Raw genomic sequence first — 22,164 nt, forward strand, 5'->3', positions numbered from 1 at the left:
TTAGTTTTCTTCACTTTATTCTCTCTGGAATTCTTCTGGTTGAATGGTTGAGTGTGGTACCTCCAGACCTCCATGCAGCTTGTGTGTGTGTGTGTGTGTGTTAGTTGCTCAGTTGTGTCTGACTTTTTGTGACCCAATGGACTGTAGCCTGCCAGATTCCTCTGTCCATGGGATTTTCCAGGCAAGAATACCAGTGTGGGTTGTCATTCTCTTCTCCAGAGGATCTCCTGACCCAGAGATTGAGCTTGGGTCTCCTGCATTGCACTCTTATCTTTTCATAAATATTTTTATTACTATGTCATTTTACTTGACATTCTAGGACATTTCTTCAGTACTGTTTTTTAACCCTTCTATTGAACTTCTTATTTTAGTAATCACAGTTTAAATTTCTGAGAGCTCTTTTTATCCTTTTGATTGATCTTTTTTCATAGTGTCTTTTCTTGTTTGGTATTTCTTAAAATGAATTCAATATCATCTTGATTCTTTCTGAGGACATTACAGGGTTCTTTATGTTGTTTTGTTTTAGTTAACTGTAGTTTCCTAAATTGTCGCTATTTTCTGTGGATTTAATTATTCTGTTTATCTTAGTTTTGGGTTCTATGCTGCCTTTCCTCCTTCACATATATTATGACCCTTTATTGTTCTTTTATATTAAAAATGAAGAATGGATATTTTAGGTAGCTTGTATAGATTTCTTCTGCAGTTGTGTTTTCTAGCTATGTTTCTCCCACAGATTTTTTTCTTTTTTTACAAATTGAGATATAATTGACTTATTATATTAGTTTTATGTGTACAGTATAATGATTCAGTATAGGTATGCATTGCAAATGATCACCACAATAAATCTAGTTAACATCCATCACCATATATAGTTACATTTTTTTCTTCTGATGAGTTTTCAAATCTACTCTCTTAGCAAATCAGAATTTCTGTTATAAAAGGAATTTATACATCTGTTTATTTGCATTGTCTTTCTGTCACCAAGAAAATCAAGGAATGACCACAAGAAATAAATCCCTGTGAGTCAGCCTTTTGAAAACTCCACACGTTTTTTTTGTAGTCTCATTATCAGCTTCACTCTTCTTCTGTGTAGGGCAGGCTTAAGCTTCTGCACTCCGCACTCTCCACCTCTCTGCTCTGGGACGCTGAGATAGAGGACCAGGGGGCAGCAGCCCTTCTCAGGTCTAGCCCTGCTCTGCTTGTAGCACTGTCACTTTTCCTTCATATACATTGACGCTAAAAATTAGAATACTCATGGTGAATTGAACCTTTTGTCACTGTAAAGTGATCTTTGTCTCTGTGAATGCCTTTAGTTCTGTTTTGTCTGACATTAATATAGATGCACTCCCTACTCTTGCTTGGGATTTGTGTTATATATCCATTGTCCTTCTTTTACTTTCAGGCTTTCAGCATTTGTATGTTTTAGATAAGTTACAGGTAAATGGCATATAGGTGGTTTTTATTTTATTTTATATATTTTTCATTTGTTTGGCTTGCCAGCATGGCTTGCAGGATCTTAGTTCTACTGTGGATTGAACCAGGCCCTCGGCAGTGAAATCACAGAGTCCTTACCACTGGACTGACAGGGAATTTCCTGGATTTTGTTATATTTTAAACTGGAAGACTTATTTCATTTAACTGTTGGTATACTTACTGATATTTTGTTCAAGGCTGCCATCTTATTTTATGCTTTCTATTTGTCCTGCATGTTCTAAGATTTTCTTATTTTCTTTCTTGCCTTCACTTATATTTTTTAAAGTTATTCTACTTTTTCCCCCCTCCATTAGTTTTTGATGTTGTTTTTTAAAATATCACTTGGAGTAATAACTTGAGGAACTACGATGATGATATCCAACTTGAGACTAGATTTTTATTTGTTTCTGTTAGGTGCTTGGGAGGACTATCAATCTGGGATCACATTATTTAATTCAGATTTGAGTCTTGAAGTTCCCAGAACCACCCAGCTGATACAAAGCCATGCTATAAGTCCTTGCAGAGGCTGGTTTCTTCTGGTTTACCCTTACCATAAGGGGATAGACCTGCAAAGTCCCAGTTTAAAGTGTAGATGGTTCTTCAGAGACCTATACCTTCAGTGAGCCCTGAGCTTTGTCTTTTGTTTTCTGTTAACCCAGTGAGGCAACAAAACAATGAGTTAACTTTATAATTGTTTTTTCTGGGTCCAGAAATACAGTTGAGTGCTAATCCTACCTTTCTGGATTTTCTCTTCTCTCCTAGATACTGGCCTTGGAATACGTCTCTGTCTTGTTAGCTCATGGATACCTTTAAGAAAACTTTAAGAAATAAATATGCCATTGGCTTTTTCAGTTATCCTTACTTGGAAGTACATTCCTTCCTTATTACCCAGCTTGCCATTACTGCAAGTGAATTCTATACATCAGTTCAGTTCAGTTTAGTCACTCAGTTATCTCCGACTCTTTGCCGACCACGTGAACTGCAGCACGCCAGGCCTCCCTGTCCATCACCAACTCCCAGAGTTTACCCAAACTCGTGCCCGTTGAGACGGTAATGCCATCCAACCATCTCATTCTCTGTCGTCCCTTCTCCTCCTGCCCTCAATCTTTCCCAGCATCAAAGTCTTTTCAAATGAGTCAGCTCTTCACATCAGGTGGCCAAAATATTGGAGTTTCAGCTTCAACATCAGTCCTTCCAATGAACACCAGAACTGATCTCCTTTAGGATGGACTGGTTGGATCTCCTTGCAGGCCAAGGGATGCTCAAGAGTCTTCTCCAACACCACAGTTCAAAAGCATAAATTCTTTGGTGCTCAGCTTTCTTTGTAGTCCAACTCTCACATCCATACATGACCACTGGAAAAACCATAGCCTTGACTAGACAGACCTTTGTTGGCAAAGTAATGTCTCTGCATTTTAATATGCTGTCTAGGTTGGTCATAACTTTCCTTCCAAGTAGTAAGCGTCTTTTAATTTCATGGCTGCAGTCACCACCTGCAGTGATTTTGGAGCCCCAAAAAATAAAAGTATGCCACTATTTCCCCATCTATTTGCTGTGAAGTGATGGGACGGGATGCCATGATCTTAGTTTTCTGAATGTTGAGCTTTAAGCCAACTTTTTCACTCTTCTCTTTCACTTTCATCAAGAGGCTCTTTAGTTCTTCACTTTCTGCCATAAGGGTGGTGTCATCTGCGTATCTGAGGTTATTGATATTTCTCTTGACAATCTTGATTCCAGCTTGTGCTTCTTCCAGCCAAGCGTTTCTTATGATGTACTCTGCATATAAATTAAATAAGCAGGGTGACAATATACAGCCTTGACTTACTCCTTGTCTTATTTGGAACCAGTCTGTTGTTCCATGTCCAGTTCTAACTGTTGCTTCCTGACCTGCATATAGGTTTCTCAAGAGGCAGGTCAGGTGGTCTGGTATTGCCATCTCTTTCAGAATTTTCCACAGTTTATTGTGATCCACACAGTCAAGGCTTTGGCATAGTCAATAAAGCAGAGATAGATGGTTTTCTGGAACTCTCTTGCTTTTTTGATGATCCAGTGGATGTTGGTAATTTGATCTATGGTTCCTCTGTCTTTTCTAAAACGCACTTGAACATCTAGAAGTTCGTGGCTTACGTATTGCTAAAACCTGGCTTGGAGAATTTTGAGCATTACTTTACTAGTGTGTGAGATGAGTGCAGTCGTGCAGTAGTTTGAGCATTCTTTGTCATTGCCTTTCTTTGGTATTGGAAAGAAAACTTACCTTGTCCAGTCCTGTGACCATTGCTGAGTTTTCCAAATTTGCTGGCATATTGAGTGCAGCACTTTCACAGCATCATCTTTCAGGATTTGAAATAGCTCAACTGGAATTCCATCACCTCCACTAGCTTTGTTCGTAGTGATGCTTCCTAAGGCCCACTTGACTTCACATTCCAGGATGTCTGGCTCTAGGTGAGTGGTCACACCATCGTTATTGTCTGGTCATGAAGATCTTTTTTGTACAGTTTTTCTGTGTATTCTTGCCACTTTTTCTTAATATCTTCTGCTTCTGTTAGGTCCATACCATTTCTGTCCTTTATTGAGCCCATCTTTGCATGAAATGTTCCCTTGGTATCTCTAATTTTCTTGAAGTGATCTCCAGTCTTTCCCATTCTATTGTTTTCCTCTGTTTCTTTGCATTGATTGCTGAGGTAGGCTTTCTTATTTCTCCTTGCTATTCTTTGGAACTCTGCATTCAAACGGGTATATCTTTCCCTTTCTCCTTTGCTTTTTGCTTCCCTTCTTTTCACAGCTATTTGTAAGGCCTTGTCAGACAGCCATTTTGCTTTTTTGCATTTTTTTTTCTTGGGGATGGTCTTGATTCCTGTCTCCTGTGCAATGTCACATACTTCCATCCATAGTTTATCAGGCACTCTGTCTATCAGATCTAGTCCCTTAAATCTATTTCTTACTTCCACTGTGTAATCATAAGGGATTTGATTTAGGTCATACCTGAATGGTCTAGTGGTTTTCCCTACTTCTTCAATTTCAGTCTGAATTTGGCAATAAGGAGTTCATGATCTGAGCCACAGTCAGCTCCCAGTCTTGTTTTTGCTGACTGTATAGAGCTTCTCCATCTTTGGCTGCAAATAATATAATCAGTCTGATTTTGGTGTCCACCATCTGGTGATGTCCATGTGTAGTGTCTTCTCTTGTGTTGTTGGAAGAGGGTATTTGCTATGACCAGTGGTTTCTCTTGGGAAAACTCTATTAGCCTCTGCCCTGCTTCATTTGCCTGTTACTCCAGGTGTTTCTTGAATTCCTACTTTTGTATTCCAGTCCCCTATAATGAAAAGGACATCTTTTTTTGGGTGTTATTTCTAAAATGTCTTGTAGGTCTTCGTAGAACCGTTCAACTTCAGCTTCTTCAGCATTACTGGTTGGGGCATAGACTTGGATTACCGTGACATTGAATGGTTTCCCTGAAAACGAACAGAGATCATTCAGTTGTTTTTGAGATTGCATCCAAGTACTGCATTTCAGACTCTTTTGTTGACTATGATGGTTACTCCATAAGGCTTTTGATATGTAGTCACATTTATCATACATTACTTTTCCTAGTACTGTATGAAACTACCTGTTTCCCTGTATCCTCCCAAACATCAGGTTATATTATTTTATAAAAGATTTTGCTGGCAAGAGAGACAATAATTGGTGCACCAAAATTTCCAAAAGGATCTAAATACTGAAATGAATCTTGTCACTTGTATTTTTATCTTACTAATGCTCTGAACAGAGAGGCCAAGGGATGACGCAGGAGGGCAGTTGGCTGGTAGGAAGGCACGTAGGTAGACTGATTAATGGTCACCTAGGCAGGCACCCATTTAAAGTGGAGTCTACCTGGGACTCCCTGAAGCTAGAGTGACTGGTGCAGGAGAGAGTGGGTATGCAAGGGCTTAGCTCAGTGACTGTATACAAGCCAGTTCAGAAAGATTTCCTTATGTTCTATGTTGACTGAATTTTAACTCTCTTTTATAGATTTATTGCACAAATTAAAGTAAACCTATTTATTACTATGGCTGTAAAATACAGGTATCATTCTGAGTTGTGTCTTTTTCTCCTCAATAGAGAGTTGGTAATTATCTTCATACTGGTTCTTGTTTTTTGTTTTTGTTTTTTTTTTTCATTTTTGGTCAGTTTTTCCTCCTTTTCTCTTCATATGTTTTACAATGAGCCTGCTGATCCCCTCCACATTTACTAGGTATGCAACTATCATACTACAGCCATCAGACTGCTGCCAGTCTCCTTAAAAACAGATATATAGCTCTTTAATACCTCTTATTTTAAAACCACTTTTGTAGCTTCTTTTACTGGACTATATTTGTTGAATTATCTTTTATTTTTCCCATTATCTTCATTCACATGTTGAGTCATATTGCTCTGGGTTTAATTTTTCTCATGTTAATACAGTATAGTCAATGTCTAGAGCACATTCTCTGATACTGTCTTAAGACAAGTGTATATCTCTTTTCTAATATGTGCCCTGGAAAAGGTTTCAGATTTTGGCCACAGAGTTAGTTGGATTCCGCTTTCTTTTCTCTGCTTTCACTGACCACACTGATCACCCTTGTTAAAGGCCTCATAGCCAATTGTTAGCAATAAGTTCTCTGAGTTTCTGTGGCCTTAACTTTTCAGAAATGTTGCTTCCCTGACACTTCTCTTGAAATGTACACCCAATTTCACTCTTCCTGATGGGAGAGTCATTGTTCATCCCTCTGAGGAGGGGGCAACAAAGCAACTATGTCTGCAGCATAATCTTGTGTCCCCTGTGTAAGGTGTCCTCTTCTTAAGCTATAGTGCAGGGATTAAAATAAACATGGCTCAAAAGCTGTCTAATCACCCCAACAGCTGCTGTTTCCCCAACAGGAGAGACCTTCCATATTTTAGGAACTTCAACTCTGTCCTGCCAATCACATGAAAATTACAATATGTGGTTTTCAAAGTTCTTCAAATCGTATTGTGATTTTCAAAATTCTTCCTTTCCTTTTCAAGGCTCAGAGTTTAGAAACAAAGAATGTGAAGATAATGAGCCATTTAATAGAGATGATGAAAGAGGGTGGAGTCATTTCTTTGTGGAGAGGAAATGCTATGAATGTTTTCAAGCTTGCTCCTGAAATAGCTGTTAAGATCTGGTCTTATGAACAGGTAAAAACCACACTGCCTATGACATTTATTAACAAGGGCATGTTATTCAGTTTTACTTTTTAAAAAATCAGTTGGGGTTATTACAAAACAAAGGGAAGTAGTTGTTTATCTGTGTTGGAACATTACTATAAAGTTATGTAATTATATTATTATTATATAATTGTGTGTGTGTGTTAAGTTGCTTCAGTCATGTCCAGCTCTTTGTGACCCCGTGGACTGTAGCCTGCCAGGCTCCTCTCTCCACGGGATTCTCCAGGCAAGAACACGGGTTTATTTGTCATGTCATGTTGCTTCATTATAACATGGCTGCCATCAAAACATATTGCATAAGGTTCTCAGTTGTTTCCATCTCAGAATTTTCCATTTTCTTTATATTTATTGCTTATCATAATCAACACTTGTTGAATGTTTGCTATATACCTTATTTGCTGTATGTCTTATTCTAAGCAAACTGAGGTACAAGATAAAGTCTCTACTGTTAAGGTTGAGGCCTCCTATCTAATATACATGACTATATTTAGGTACTAGGTAATGCAAGAGACACGGGTTCGATTCCTGGGTCAGGAGGATCCCCTGGAAGAGGATATGGCAACCCACTCCAGTATTCTTGCCTGGGAAATCTCATGGATAGAAGAGCCTGGTGGGCTATAGTCTGTGGAATCGCAGAGTTGGACATGACTGAGTGACTAAGCAGCACGAAAATGTGGATTATAGTTTTAAACTATAAATTAAATGCCTGGGTATCCACTGATATTGAATGACTTGCATGCCTCTTTGAACTTTTTCAATGCTAACATATCTTTGAACTCTTGTTAATACAGTATAAAGAGTATCTTTCTTCTGAAGGAGGCGAATTAGGAATACTTGAGAAGTTTGCTTCTGCTTCTTTGGCTGGTGCCACTTCTCAGTCTTTTATTTACCCCTTAGAGGTAAGTGCTATTGAAAAAGATCTGTTATCCTTAATGGAAATTATGGCTAATTTTTTTTCAAATGAGCCAGAATCCTCTTATTATTAGTAGCTATTGAGTAGAGAAAATCTGTTGCTAGGGCAGTGTTACCAGATCTGTGATATCTAAGCTGGCATTTCTGTTGCTTTGATTTGTATCATATTTTATTTTACTAAAATATAAATATATAAGTAAATATAATACTTATATAAGTGATATAGTATTTGTCTTTCTGACTTTGCTAAGTATGATAATATCTAGGTCCATCCATATTGTTGCAAATGGCATTATTTCATTCTTTTTGATGGCTAAGTAACATTCTGTTGCGTGTATCTGTGTGTGTGTGCATATATATATATGCACACACACACACATACCACATGTTCTTTATCCATTCATCTGCCAATGGGACATTTTGTTGTTGTTATTTTCTTGCATTTTCCCTTCTATATGAACATTAGAATTGGCTTGCCAAGTTTCTTAAAAAAACCAAAGTAAACCAAATTGGGATTTTGACTCTTAGTTGTATTTAGTGAATTTGGGGAAGAAATGACAATTATAATATTGAATTTCTTTTTTGCCCAGCAATGAGATATGTCTTCCTTTCCATTTAGATCTTTTCTTGTATTATTTGATAAAGTTTATAATTTTCTTATACAGGTCTTGTGCATTTGAGGCTTTTATTACTAGATACATTGTGGTATTTGTTGCTATTAATGTATTTCATTAGATTTTGCTAATGTTTACTGTTTGTATATATGAAAACTCCTGAATTTTTAAGTTAAACTTATATCCAACCACTTTACATTACTCTTATTAAATAATCTGGAAACTCTTAAGAGTTTCTTTTAATTCTTGTTTTCCTGAAATTTTATCATGAAATGTGTAGATTCTGACCCTTTTCTTTCATCAGTTAATTTCAGATCTTTTTAATGATCTTTTTCCCGGCTCTGGGAAATCTACTATTAAATAATTTTGGATTTTGCTTTTCTTTTTGATCTTTCTGTATATATATATGTATTCTTTATCCATTGATTTATTGATGGACACTTTGGTTGCTTCCATATATTGGCTATTGTAAATAATGCTGCAATGAACATAGGGGTGCATATATCTTTTCAAATTAGGGTTTTTGCTGTCTTCAGAAAAACACCCAAAAGTGGTATTGCTGGATCGTATGGTAGTTCTATCTTTAGGTTTCTTTGAAGAACTTCTGTACTGTTTTCCATAGTGGCTGCACCAATTTATATTCCCACCAACAGTGCTCAAGGGTTCGCTTTCTTCACATCCTTGCCAACACTTGTTATTTGATGTCTCTTGATGATAGCCATTCTGATAGGTGTGAGGTGATATCTCATTATAGTTTTGATTTTCATTTCTCTGATGATTTGTGATACTGAGTATCCTTTCATGTTTGTTGGTCATCTGTATGTCTTCTTTGGAAAAATGTCTACTCAGGTCTTCTGTCCATTTTTTTGGTGGGGAGATTGATGTTGAATTGTATGAGTTCTTTGTATATTTTGGATATCAACCCCTTATCAGATATATAATTTGCAGATATCTTCTCCCATTCAGTAGGCTGCCTTTTTGTTTTGTTGATAGCTTCCTTTGTTGTGAAAAAGCCCTTTGATTTAATGTAATTTCATCTGTTTATTTTTGCTTTTGTTTCCCTTTGCCTGAGGAGACATATACAAAAAATATTGCTAAGACTGATGTCAAAGTGTACACTGCCTATATTTTCTTCTAGGAGTTTTATAGTTTCAAGACTTAAATTTAAATCTTTAATCCATTTGGAGTTTATTTTTGTAAATGATGTGACAAAGTAGTCTGGGTTGACTCTTTTGCATATAACTGTCCAGTCTTCCCAGCACCTTTTATTGAGATGGCTGTCTTTTCTGCATTGTACCTCCAACATCTTGCCTCCTCTGGCATTATTTATAATTAGCCATATAAATATGGGTTTATTTCTTGACTCTCTATCCTCTTCCATTGATTTATGTGTCTGTTTTGGGTCCAGCACCATACTGTTTTGTTTGCTGTAGCTTTGTAGTATAGTTTGAAACCAAGGGGTATGTTACCTCTGGCTTTCTTCTTCTTTCTCAAGATTGTTTTGGCTATTTATGGTATTTTGTGTTCCCATACAAATTTAAAAATTGTATTTGTCCTAGTTCTGTGAAAAATGCAATTGGTATTTTGATAGAGCCTACACCAAATTTGTAGATTGCCTTGAGTAACATAGTCATATTAATAATATTAATTCTTCTAATCCATGAGCATAGTTATCTTCCCATTTGTTTGTGCTGTCTTTAGTTTCTTTTATCAGTGTCTTACAGTTTTCTGGTACAAGTCCTTTATCTTTTTGGTTAGATTTATTCCTAGGTATTTCATTATTTTTGATGCAATTGTAAATGGGTTGTTTTCTAATTTTCTCTTTCTGTTAGTTTATTGTCAATGTAAAGAAATACCAACAATTATGTTTCCACATGTCAATTTTAAAAATTGCTTTGGCAGGTGGATTCCTAACCATTGGGCCACCAGGAAAGCCCTGGATGATAATTTTATATTCTGTAACTTTACTGAATTCCTTTATGAATTTTAGTACTTTCCTTGGTGTCAGCTTTTTAGTATTTTCTATATAGTATCATCTCACCTGCAAACAATGACAGTTTTACTTCTTTCCAATTTAGATCCACTGACTACTGTGGCTAGGACTTCCAATACTATATTGAATAAAAGTGGTTTAGTGAGCATCTTTTTCTTGTTCCTGATCTTAGCTTTTCACCATTGAGTATGATGTTGGCAACAAGTTTGTCTTATATGGCCATTATTATGTTGAGGTATATTCCCTCTATGCCCACTTTCTTGGGAGTTTTATCATAAATATATGTTGAATTTTATCAGAAGTTTTTTCTGCATCTTGAGATGATCACATGATTTTTTATCCTTCAATGTTCATGTAATGTGTGACATTGATTGATTTGCAAATATTGAACTGTCCTCCTAGATGAAATATAATCTTGAATTCCTCTGAGGATTTAAATTATTTTTGTTTTAAAGTCTCTGATTTGTTTTGCTATTATTTATTTTTTATAAATTTCAAGTTAATGAATACAAGGAACACCCAGAGACCCTGGATTAATCATGAAGGTGATTAATTTTAGAGCTATGAGTCAGAGCAGATGTATAAAATTTAAATACATTCAGAATATATTTTTCTGTCATGATGATACTTCTTTACTCTTTTTATAAGAATGAAACATCCAATTTTTAAAAACAATACAGATTTTCCATGTGGTTTTTGAATTTTAAGATTATTTTCTCTTCAAAGTATAAATTGACCTGTGTTTATCTGGCAGTATTTATATATAATCTAGGATAAGCAGTATGTCTTTCAGATTGTGTAGCTTTATATATGCACAGTAAAGAAGCAACTGATCTAGTAGGAGATAAGGAGATTCCTGCAAATACATTTCTATCATAGCATTTCTCAATGAAAAATGAATAAATAGTATAACAATTAAGGCTCACCAAGTTTCTTTCCCACTTGTAAAGAAACAGCTTATTTCATGCTAAACTTCAATGTCAGCAGAGTTTTCTGTGTTTTCCATTAGTCCAAGGAAACTCTGGATACTCTACACAAATTTCAATAAACATTTTGCCTTTCTCCATACAGGTGTGTGTGTGTGTGCGCGCGTGTGTGTATTTGTGTAGAGAGAGAGAAAGTTGGAAACGTTGTGTCCCTTTACCTTTAAAAATTTCGGTGTGAATTTCCTTAGAATGAAGAACTTTCTTTTATATATTGTCAAAATCAGGAAATTTATCAGCAGTACAATACTATTATCTAATCCACAGTCCTTATTGAAATGTAATTAATTGTTAATTGTTCTAATAATTGTCTTTATAGTAATTTCTTTTTCCAGATCCAATTCAGATCACGTGTCAGGTCTCTTTAACATTCTTTCACCTGGATAAGTTCCTTAGTCTTTTATTTTCTATTTTTTGGGTCTTTCTTTGTGTTGGAGAAGGAAATGGCAATCCACTCCAGTACTATTGCCTGGAAAATCCCATGGACAGACGAGCCTGGTAGGCTACAGTCCATGGGGTTGCAAAGAGTCAGACACGACTGAGTGAGTTGGTATTTGTGTGTGTGTTCTTATATGTGTGTGTGTGTATATATATATATATATATATATATATATATATATATATGGTTTAAAAAACCTACTGCCATTCACAAGCTGTGTGTATATGTATACATGTTTTGATGTTTGTGAAATCCTAATATCAGTTTATTAGGATACTTATGTTGGAGATGGAGGTTGTAGGAGCTTCATTTTTCTTTTAGGTTTCTTTCCTGAACCTATCTGACACATAGTATTATGTAAATTTAAGGTGTTCAACAGTTAATTTGATACATTTATATATTATAGCAATATTTAGCACTACAATCATACTCATAGTTATTCTTTCTTTTTAGTGGTTGGAATAAATAAGTTCTAGTCTTTCAGCAAAGAGTCGGACACAACTGAGCGACTGATCTGATCTGATCTGAGTCTCTCAGCAAGATGGTTGATTATAGTACAAGATTGTTGTCTGTATTCACTATACTGTGTGTTCGATCTCTGCTACTGCTGCTGCTAAGTTGCTTCAGTCGTGTCCGACTCTGTCCAACCCCATAGACGGCAGCCCACCAGGCTCCCCCGTCCCTAGGATTCTCCAGGCAAGAACACTGGAGTGGGTTGCCATTTCCTCTAGAGCTTAATTATTACTTGTTGCAAGTTTGTACCCTTAAATTGCATCTATCTTACCTGCCCCACCTCTTATGCCCTGGTAACCACCATTTTACTCTGTTTTTGCAAGTTTGGCTTTTTAGATTAAACATATATGTGATACTGTACTGTACTTGTCTTCCTCTGTCTGATTTATTTCACTTAGCACACTACACATGGCAGAATGTCCTCCTTTTTCATAGGTGAATAACATTCTATTATATACATATATGTATATATATGAACAGACAAAGAAGATATATATGCATATATATATCTGTTGATGAGCTTATTTCCGTATCTTGGCTGTTGTGAATAGTGCTACAGAATAGTGCTAAACATACAAACATAGTAGTGCATGTATCTCTTTGAAATCCTGTTTTCATTTCTTTTGTGTATTATAACCAGAAGAAGAATTGCTGGGTCATAGAAGGCAATGGCACCCCACTCCAGTACTCTTGCCTGGAAAATCCCATGGACAGAGGAGCCTGGAAGGCTGCAGTCCACGGAGTCGCTGAGCGTCGGACACGACTGAGCAACTTCACTTTCACTTTTCACTTTCATGCATTGGAGAAGGAAATGGCAACCCACTCCAGTGTTCTTGCCTGGAGAATACCAGGGACGGGGGTGCCTGCTGGGCTGCCTTCTCTGGGGTCGCACAGAGTCGGACATGACTGAAGCGACTTAGCAGCAGCAGCAGCAGGGTAGATCTTCTTTTAATTTTTTGAGGAACCTCAAACTTGTTTTCCATAGCGGTTGGTCCAATTATATTCTATTTTGGGTTCCTTATCTGACTTACAGTGCAATAATAGCTGTGGCTCACTAGTATGTAATTTAGACAGAAAGAAGAACAGCTGGATTCAGATACTTTATCTTCCTGCAAAGTTAAGTTCAGGAATTTGGTAAAAGCACTGTATTTGTATTTAAGCACTGTATTTGTAACATGTGTGTGTATGTGTGTGTGCTCAGTCGCTCAGTTGTGTCCAACTCTTTGTGACCCCATGGACTGTTACATAGTAGTATGCAGAAGTAAAATATTCCAAGAATAAGTAGGAAAATGATAGCAGGTATACTGTCATTGAAAATACAGTTTGACCTAAGATTGTTTTCTCTTTCTAAATTCTAATATAGAAAATAGAAATTTCTAACTGTAGCTCACACTTTATAGGATTGCCCTGGGTTGGGTAACTGATCAATGACCCTATAACATTCTTTTACATTCAGGTTTTAAAAACTAATTTGGCTGTAAGTAAAACTGGACAGTACTCTGGGCTATTGGACTGTGCCAGGAAGATCTGGAAGCTTGAAAAGATTACAGGCTTTTACAAAGGCTACATTCCTAGTCTTCTGACTGTCATACCATATGCGGGTGTAGATATCACTGTTTATGAGGTGAGTTTGTTTCTATGATGGCCTTACATCAGATTTATTAGATCTGAAAATATAATACAATTGAAAAAAATTTAAATCAAAAATACATCTAAAACTGAGTGAATAGAAAACATATTTTTCTTTTTACAGTTTGTTTTTCTGGCTTCTCTTTCTCAGGATTGTTTCTATAAGTATTGTTTTCTATAAGCTTGTTTTCTGTAAGTATTGACCTTGACCTTTCCTTTCCTTTCCCTGCACACAACCCACTCCACCTTAGTGACTCCATCTGTTGCTGGGTTTCTATAGCTGGTATGTCAGTAACTTGCAGCTGTTTTTAAAACCTCTCTCCTGATCTTCAGACCACCAGGGAGATTGAATGATGCTGTTTTGCTCCCCATTTTTTCCTAGTGTCAGAAGTCTGATTTGGCTCATGTTACTTCTGTTCTGGGGTTCCTCGTGAATAATTTCTGGTTATAGTAATCATCTATTCCAAATCAATTATAGTCACTTGATTCAGAAAAAGGAAGAGAAGAATGGAAGTTCTTTTCTGGGGAGGAAAGTAGGAGTGCAAAATAATAATGACCTTTTTTTCTCTGTTAGTAGTGTCCAGTTTCACTTTGGTCATTCTCTGTGGCTGATCCTAACAGACCATCAAGCATGACATTCACTGTACAACTCCCTCCTTTTTTAGTAATCCTGAGTACCTTCCAACCCACCAAACTTATTAATTCTTATCCGTTAGGATAGCAGTCATATATGGATGTGAGAGTTGGACTGTGAAGAAGGCTGAGCGCTGAAGAATTGACGCTTTTGAACTGTGGTGTTGGAGAAGACTCTTGAGAGTCCCTTGGACTGCAAGGAGATCCAACCAGTCCATTCTGAAGATCAGCCCTGGAATTTCTTTGGAAGGAATGATGCTAAAGCTGAAACTCCAGTACTTTGCCACCTCATGCAAAGAGTTGACTCACTGGAAAAGACTCTGGCGCTGGGAGGGATTGGGGGCAGGAGGAGAAGGGGAGGACAGAGGATGAGATGGCTGGATGGCATCACAGACCCGATGGACGTGAGTCTGAGTGCACTCCGGGAGTTAGTGATGGACAGGGAGGCCTGGCGTGCTGCAATTCATGGGGTCACAAAGAGTCGGACACGACTGAGCCACTAAACTGAACTGAACTGAGGATAGCAGTTAGGATTGTGGACTCAGACTGCTCGAGTACAAATTATGGCTTCATAATTTGCTTAACCTCTCTGTGCCTGAATCCTCTCACCTTAAAAGTGAGGATGTATTCATTCAATAAATAATTACTGAGTTGCATGTACCACGCTCTGTTCTAGGTACACCAAACAGAAGAGACAGAAAGTCCTATCTGTAGGGAGATCAACATTCTTTCACTCTGAGACACACAATAAACTTTCGAAGCATGGCATATGGTAGTAATAGGGTTGTGAAGAAAAATGAAGCAGGAAAGGAGAGTAGATAGTTTAGTGACTGGAAGGGCTTCCTGAAAAGATACCTTCTGAGTAAAGACCAGAGGATGTGAGGGGGTTGAGCCACACATACACGTACAAAGAGGACATTTAGGGTGGATGCATACCTGTGCAGCTGGAGCAGAGTAAGCCAGAAGAGATTAGTAGGAGATAAAGTCAGAGATCTGCTGGGTTGGGGCAGATTTCTCAAGACCTTGCAGATTGTAGAAGGGACTTTAATTTTTGCTCTAGGTGAAATGGGAAACTGTTGGAAGACTCTGGGCATAGGAATGCCATAGCTGACAAGATTTTCTATCATAAAAACTTTATTGAGATATAATTCATATACCATTTTAAAGTGTACAGTTCAATATAGTCACAGGTTGTACAACCATCCCTACTATTTAATTCAATAACATTTTTATCACTCCTAAAAGAAACCCTGTACTCATTAGGAATAACTCCCCACATCCAACTCCTCCACTCCCTGGAAACCACTAATTTGTATTCTGTGTCTATAGATTTGTCCAGTCAGGACACTTCATATAAATGTAATTATACAGCATGTAATGTTTTATGACTGGCTTCTTTTCACTCAGAAATATGGTTTCAAGTTTCATCCATATTATAGCATTTATCAGCATTTCATTCTTTTTTTCTGAATCAGTTCTGTTCAGTTCAATCACTCAGTCGTGTCCGACTATTTGCGACCCCATGAATTGCAGCACGCCAGGCCTCCCTGTCCATCACCAACTCCCGGAGTTCACTCAAACTCACGTCCATTGAGTCCGTGATGCCAATCCAGCCATCTCATCCTCTGTCGTCCCCTTCTCCTCCTGCCCCCAATCCCTCCCAGCATCAGAGTCTTTTCCAATGAGTCAACTCTTCACGTGAGGTGGCCAAAGTACTGGAGTTTCAGCTTTAGCATCATTCCTTCCAAAGAACACCCAGGACTGATCTCCTTTATAATGGACTGGTTGGATCTCCTTGCAGTCCAAGGGACTCTCAAGAGTCTTCTCCAACACCACAGTTCAAAAGCATCAATTCTTTGTTGCTCAGCCTTCTTCACAGTCCAACTCTCACATCCATACATGACCACTGGAAAAACCGTAGCCTTGACTAGACGGACCTTTGTTAGCAAAGTAATGTCTCTGCTTTTGAACGTGCTATCTAGTTTGGTCATAACATTCCTTCCAAGGAGTAAGCGTCTTTTAATTTCATGGCTGCAATCACCATCTGCAGTGTTTTTCGAGCCCCCCAAAATAAAGTCTGACACTGTTTCCACTGTTTCCCCATCTATTTGCCATGAAGTGATGGGACCAGATGCCATGATCTTCGTTTTCTGAATGTTGAGCTTTAAGCCAACTTTTTCACACTCCTCTTTCAGTTTCATCAAGAGGCTTTTTAGTTCCTCTTCATTTTCTGCCATAAGGGTGGTGTCATCTGCATATCTGAGGTGATTGATATTTCTCCCGGCAATCTTAATTCCAGCTGTGCTTCTTCCAGCCCAGCATTTCTTATGATGTACTCTGCATGTAAGTTAAATAAGCAGGGTGTCAATATACATCCTTGATGTACTCCTTTACCTATTTGGAACCAGTCTGTTTTTCCATGTCCAGTTCTAACTGTTGCTTCCTGACCTGCGTATAGGTTTCTCAAGAGGCAGGTCAGGTGATCTGGGATTCCCATCTCTTACAGAATTTTCCACAGTTTATTGTGATCCACACAGTCAAAGGCTTTGGCATAGTCAATTAAGCAGAGATAGATATTTTTCTGAAACTGTGTTGCTTTTTCCATGATCCAGCAGATGTTGACAATTTGATCTCTGGTTCCTCTGCCTTTTCTGAATCCAGCTTGAAACATCTGGAAGTTCATGGTTCACATATTGCTGAAGCCTGGCTTGGAGAATTTTGAGCGTTAGTTTACTATCATGTGAGATGGCTGCAATTGTGCGGTAGTTTGAGCATTCTTTGGCATTGCCTTTCTTTGGGATTGGAATGAAAACTGACCTTTTCCAGTCCTGTGGCCACAGCTGAGTTTTCCAAATTTGCTGGCATATTGAGTGTAGCACTTTCACAGCATCATCTTTAAGGATTTGAAATAGCTCAACTGGAATTCCATCACCTCCACTAGCTTTGTTCGTAGTGATTCTTCCTAAGGCCCACTTGACTTCACATTCCAGGATGTCTGGCTCTAGGTGAGTGATCACACCATCGTGATTATCTGGGTCATGAAGATCTTTTTTGTATAGTTATTCTGTGTATTCTTGCCGCCTCTTATTAATATCTTCTGGTTCTGTTAGGTCCCTACCATTTCTGTCCTTTATCGAGCCCATCTTTGCATGAAATTTTCCCTTGGTATCTCTAATTTTCTTGAAGAGATCTCTGCTACTACTGCTAAGTCACTTCAGTCGTGTCCGACTCTGTGCGACCCCATAGACGGCAGCCCACCAGGCTCCTCTGCCCATGGGATTTTCCAGGCAAGAGTACTGGAGTGGGGTGGGAGAGATCTCTAGTCTTTCCTATTCTGTTGTTTTCCTCTATTTCTTTGCATTGATTGCTGAGGAAGGCTTTCTTATCTCTTCTTGCTATTCTTTGGAACTCTGCATTCAGATGCTTATATCTTTCCTTTTCTCGTTTGCCTTTCGCTTCTCTTCTTTTCAAGCTATTTGTAAGGCCTCCTCAGACAGCCATTTTGCTTTTTTTGCATTTCTTTTCCATGGGGATGGTCTTGATCCCTGTCTCCTGTACAATGCATGAACCTCCGTCCATAGTTCATCAGGCACTCTATCTATCAGATCTAGTCCCTTACATCTATTTCTCACTTCCACTGTATAATCATAAGGGATTTGATTTAGGTCATACCTGAATGGTCTAGTGGTTTTCCCCACTTTCTTCAATTTTAAGTCTGAATTTGGCAATAAGGAGTTCATGATCTGAGTCACAGTCAGCTCCCGGTCTTGTTTTTGCTGACTGTATAGAGCATCTCCATCTTTGGCTGCAAAGAATATAATCAATCTGATTTTGGTGTCGACCATCTGGTGATGTCCATGTGTAGAGTCTTCTCTTGTGTTGTTGAAAGAGGGTGTTTGCTATGACCAGTGCATTCTCTTGGCAAAACTCTATTAGCCTTTGCCCTGCTTCATTCCGTACTCCAGGGCCAATTTGCCTGTTACTCCAGGTGTTTCTTGACTTCCTACTTTTGCATCCAGTCCCCTATAATGAAAAGTTCATCTTTTTTGGGTGTTAGTTCTAAAAGGTCTTGTAGGTATTCATAGAACCATTCAACTTCAGCTTCTTCAGCATTACCAGTTGGGGCATAGACTTGGATTACTGTGATATTGAATGGTTTGCCTTGGAAGTGAACAGAGATCATTCTGTCGTTTTTGAGATTGCATCCAAGTACTGCATATTGGACTCTTTTGTTAACCATGAAGGCTACTCCATTTCTTCTAAGGGATTCCTGCCCACAGTAGTAGATATAATGGTCATCTGAGTTAAATTCACCCATTCCAGTCCATTTTGGTTCACTGATTCCTAGAATGTTGACGTTCACTCTTGCCATCTCCTGTTTGACCACTTCCAATTTGCCTTGATTCATGGACCTAACATTTCAGGTTCCTATGCAATATTGCTCTTTACAGCATCAGACCTTGCTTTTATCACCAGTCACATCCACAGCTGGGTATTGTTTTTGCTTTTGCTTCATCCTTTCGTTCTCTCTGGAGTTATTTCTCCACTGATCTCCAGTAGCGTATTGGGCACCTACTGACCTGGGAAGTTCATCTTTCCGTATCCTATCATTTTGCCTTTTCATACTGTTCATGGGGTTCTCAAGGCAAGAATACTGAAGTTGTTTGCCATTCCCTTCTCCAGTGGACCACATTCTGTCAGACCTCTCCACTATGACCCGCCCATCTTGGGTGGCCCCACACGGCATGGCTTAGTTTCATTGAGTTAGAGAAGGCTGTGGTCCGTGTGATCAGATTGACTAGTTTTCTGTGATTATGATTTCAGTGTGTCTGCCCTCTGATGCCCTCTCGCAACACCTACCGTCTTACTTGGGTTTCTCTTACCTTGGACGTGGGGTATCTCTTCACAGCTGCTCCAGCAAAGTGCAGCCGCTGCTTCTTATCTTGGACTAGAGGTATCTCCTCACTGCCGCCCCTCCTGACCTTGAACGTGGAGTAGCTCCTCTCGGCCCTCCTGCGCCAGTGCAGCCACTGCTCCTTTTTTCTGAATATTATTCCATTATATGGGTATACTATCTCTTGTTTGCCTCATTCATCAGTTAATGGACAATTAGCTATTTCTACTTTTTTACTATTATGAGTAATGGTGTTATGAAATTGAGTACAAGTTTTTGTATAGACATATGTTTTCATTCTCTTGGATATGTATCTAGGAGTAGAATTGCTGTGTCATTAGATAACTCTATGTTTAACCTCTTGAAGAACTGCCAAACTGTTTTCCAAAGTGGCTATACCATTTAATTTCCACCAGCGGTGAATGAGGGTTCTGAGTTCTCCACATCCTTGCCAACACTTGTTATTATCTGTCTTCTTGATTTTGTTATCTTTGTGAATAGAAAGTGGTATTGTTGTCCATTATTAATTTGTTTTTTTTTCTTGTTTAGTTGTAGTTCTTTGCATATAATAGGTACAAGTGCCTTAGATATTTGATCTGCAATTATTTTCTTCCATTCCATGTATTATCTTTTACAGAAAAGTTTTAAATTTTGATGAAGTCAAATTTATTTATTATTTCTTTTGTTACTATTGTATTTGGTGTCATATATAAGAAACCACTGCCTAGTCCAAGAACACAGAAGATTTATATATTCTAAGGGTTTTACGTTTTTAACTCTTACTTTAGGTCTACTATGCATTTTGAATTAATTCAATATGGTGTTAGGCAGGGGTTTAACTCCATTCTTTTGCATGTGGATATCCAGTTGTATCAATAACATTTGTTGAAAAGACTATTTTCTCCACTGGATGGGCTTGGCAATATTATTGAAGTTAACCATACATGTTAAAGGTTTACTTCTGAACCCTCAAATTCTATTTCATTGATCAGTATATCTGTCCTTACACGAGAACCACAGCTGCCTTAATTGGTGTGGTTCTCTAGTAAGTTTGAAATTAGAAAATGTGACTTCTCTAGATTTTTCTTTTTTCTCTCCGAATTGTTTGGGCTATCCTGAGTCCCTCATATTTCCATATGATTTTTAGGATTGACTGAGCAACTAAGCACACACACAGTGTTAGAAGAAGTCCATCTAGGATAATGGACAAAGCTTGAGAAAATGGTCTTTGATATGTTGGGAGACTAAATGATCAAGGGAAATATGTACAGAAGACCCAAATAGACATTTCTCTAAAGAAGACATACAGATGGCCAATAGGCAATGAAACAATGCTCTATCACTATTAGAGAAAGGTAAATCAAACTACAATGAGGTATCACCTCACACCAGTCAGAATGGCCATCATTAAAAAAAATCTACAAATAATAAATCTAGAAAGGATGTAGAGAAAAGGGAACCCCCCTACACTGTTGGTGAGAATTAAGTTGGTGCAGCCACTTTCTGGAGAACAGTATGGAGGTTCCTCAGAAAACTAAAAATAGAATGATCCCGCATTTCTACTCCTGGGCATATATCTGGAGAAAATTAAAATTCAAAAATGTACATGCACCCCTATGTTCATGGCTTCCCTCATAGCTCAGTCGGTAAAGCATCTGCCTGCAATGCAGGAAACCCAGGTTTAATTCCTGGGTGGGGAAGCTCCTCTGGAGAAGGAAATGGAAACCCACTCCAGTATTCTTGCCTGGAGAATCCCATGGACAGGGGTGCCTAGCAGGCTACAATCCACGAGGTCACAAGAGTCGGACACGACTTAGCGACTAAACCACCGACACCTGTGTCCATAGCAGCACTATTTACAATATCCAAAACATGGAACCAACCTGAACAACTATCAACAGATGAATGGATAAAGAAGATGTAGTACATATATACAGTGGAATACTACTCAGCCATTAAAAGAATGATTTGTAGTCATTTGCAGCAACATGGATGCAACTAGAGATTATCAGACTAAGTGAAGTAAGCTAGAAAGAGAAAGACAAATACCATATGCCATCACTTTCATGTGGAATCTAAGATATGGCACAAATGAACCTATCTATGAAACAGAAACAGTCACAGATATAGAGAACAGACTTGTGGTTGCTAAGGGGGAGGGATGATAGGTGAGAGTGGGACCGGGAGTTTGGGGTTAATAGTTGCAAACTATTATATATAGCATGTATAAACAACAAGGTACTACTGTATAGTACAGGAAACTATATTAAATATCCTGGGATAAATTATAATGGAAAAGAATATAAAAAATGTATATATGTGTATAACTAAGTCACTTTGCTGTACAGAAGAAATTAACACAACATCGTAAATTAACTATTGTTGTTCAGTTGCTCAGTCATGTCTGACCCTCTGAGACCCCATGGACTGCAGCATGCCAAGCTTCCCTGTCCTTCACCATCTCCTGGAGCTTGCTCAAACTCATGTCCATTGAGTTGGTGATGCCATCCGACCATCTCATCCTCCATCGTCCCCTTCTCCTCCTGCCTTCAGTGAGTTGGCTCTTCGAATCAGGTGGCCAAAGTATTGGAGCTTCAGCTTCACCATCAGTCCTTCCAATGAATATTCAGGACTGATTTCCTTTGAAATTTTGGATTGATTGCTTTGATCTCCTTGCTGTCAAAGGGACTCTCAAGAGTCTTCATCACCACAGTTCAAAAGCATCAATTCTTCAGCGCTCAGCCTTCTTTATGGTCCAACTCTCATATCCATACATGACCATTGGAAAACCATAGCTTTGACTATACAGACCTTTGTTGGCAAAGTAATGTCTCTGCTTTTTAATACACTGTCTAGGTTTGTCATAGCTTTTCTTC

The 22,164-nt window shown here is 38.2% G+C and overlaps 1 protein-coding gene across 4 annotated transcripts in view; it reads left to right on the top strand.

The window, feature by feature from the left end:
• The window catches only part of LOC109556790 (mitochondrial adenyl nucleotide antiporter SLC25A24-like), a 45,372-nt gene that overhangs the window by 20,371 nt on the left and 2,837 nt on the right, over positions 1-22,164 (top strand). For all 4 annotated transcript variants that reach the window (XM_070786001.1, XM_070786000.1, XM_070786002.1 and 1 more), the window contains 3 exons: positions 6,496-6,648; positions 7,470-7,577; positions 13,589-13,756. In XM_070786001.1, the coding sequence (XP_070642102.1) occupies positions 6,496-6,648; positions 7,470-7,577; positions 13,589-13,756 (429 nt within the window). The remainder of the gene's footprint in view (positions 1-6,495; positions 6,649-7,469; positions 7,578-13,588; positions 13,757-22,164) is intronic.

This window comes from Bos indicus, chromosome 3, assembly GCF_029378745.1.
Source record: "Bos indicus isolate NIAB-ARS_2022 breed Sahiwal x Tharparkar chromosome 3, NIAB-ARS_B.indTharparkar_mat_pri_1.0, whole genome shotgun sequence".
Lineage (NCBI taxonomy): Eukaryota > Metazoa > Chordata > Mammalia > Artiodactyla > Bovidae > Bos > Bos indicus.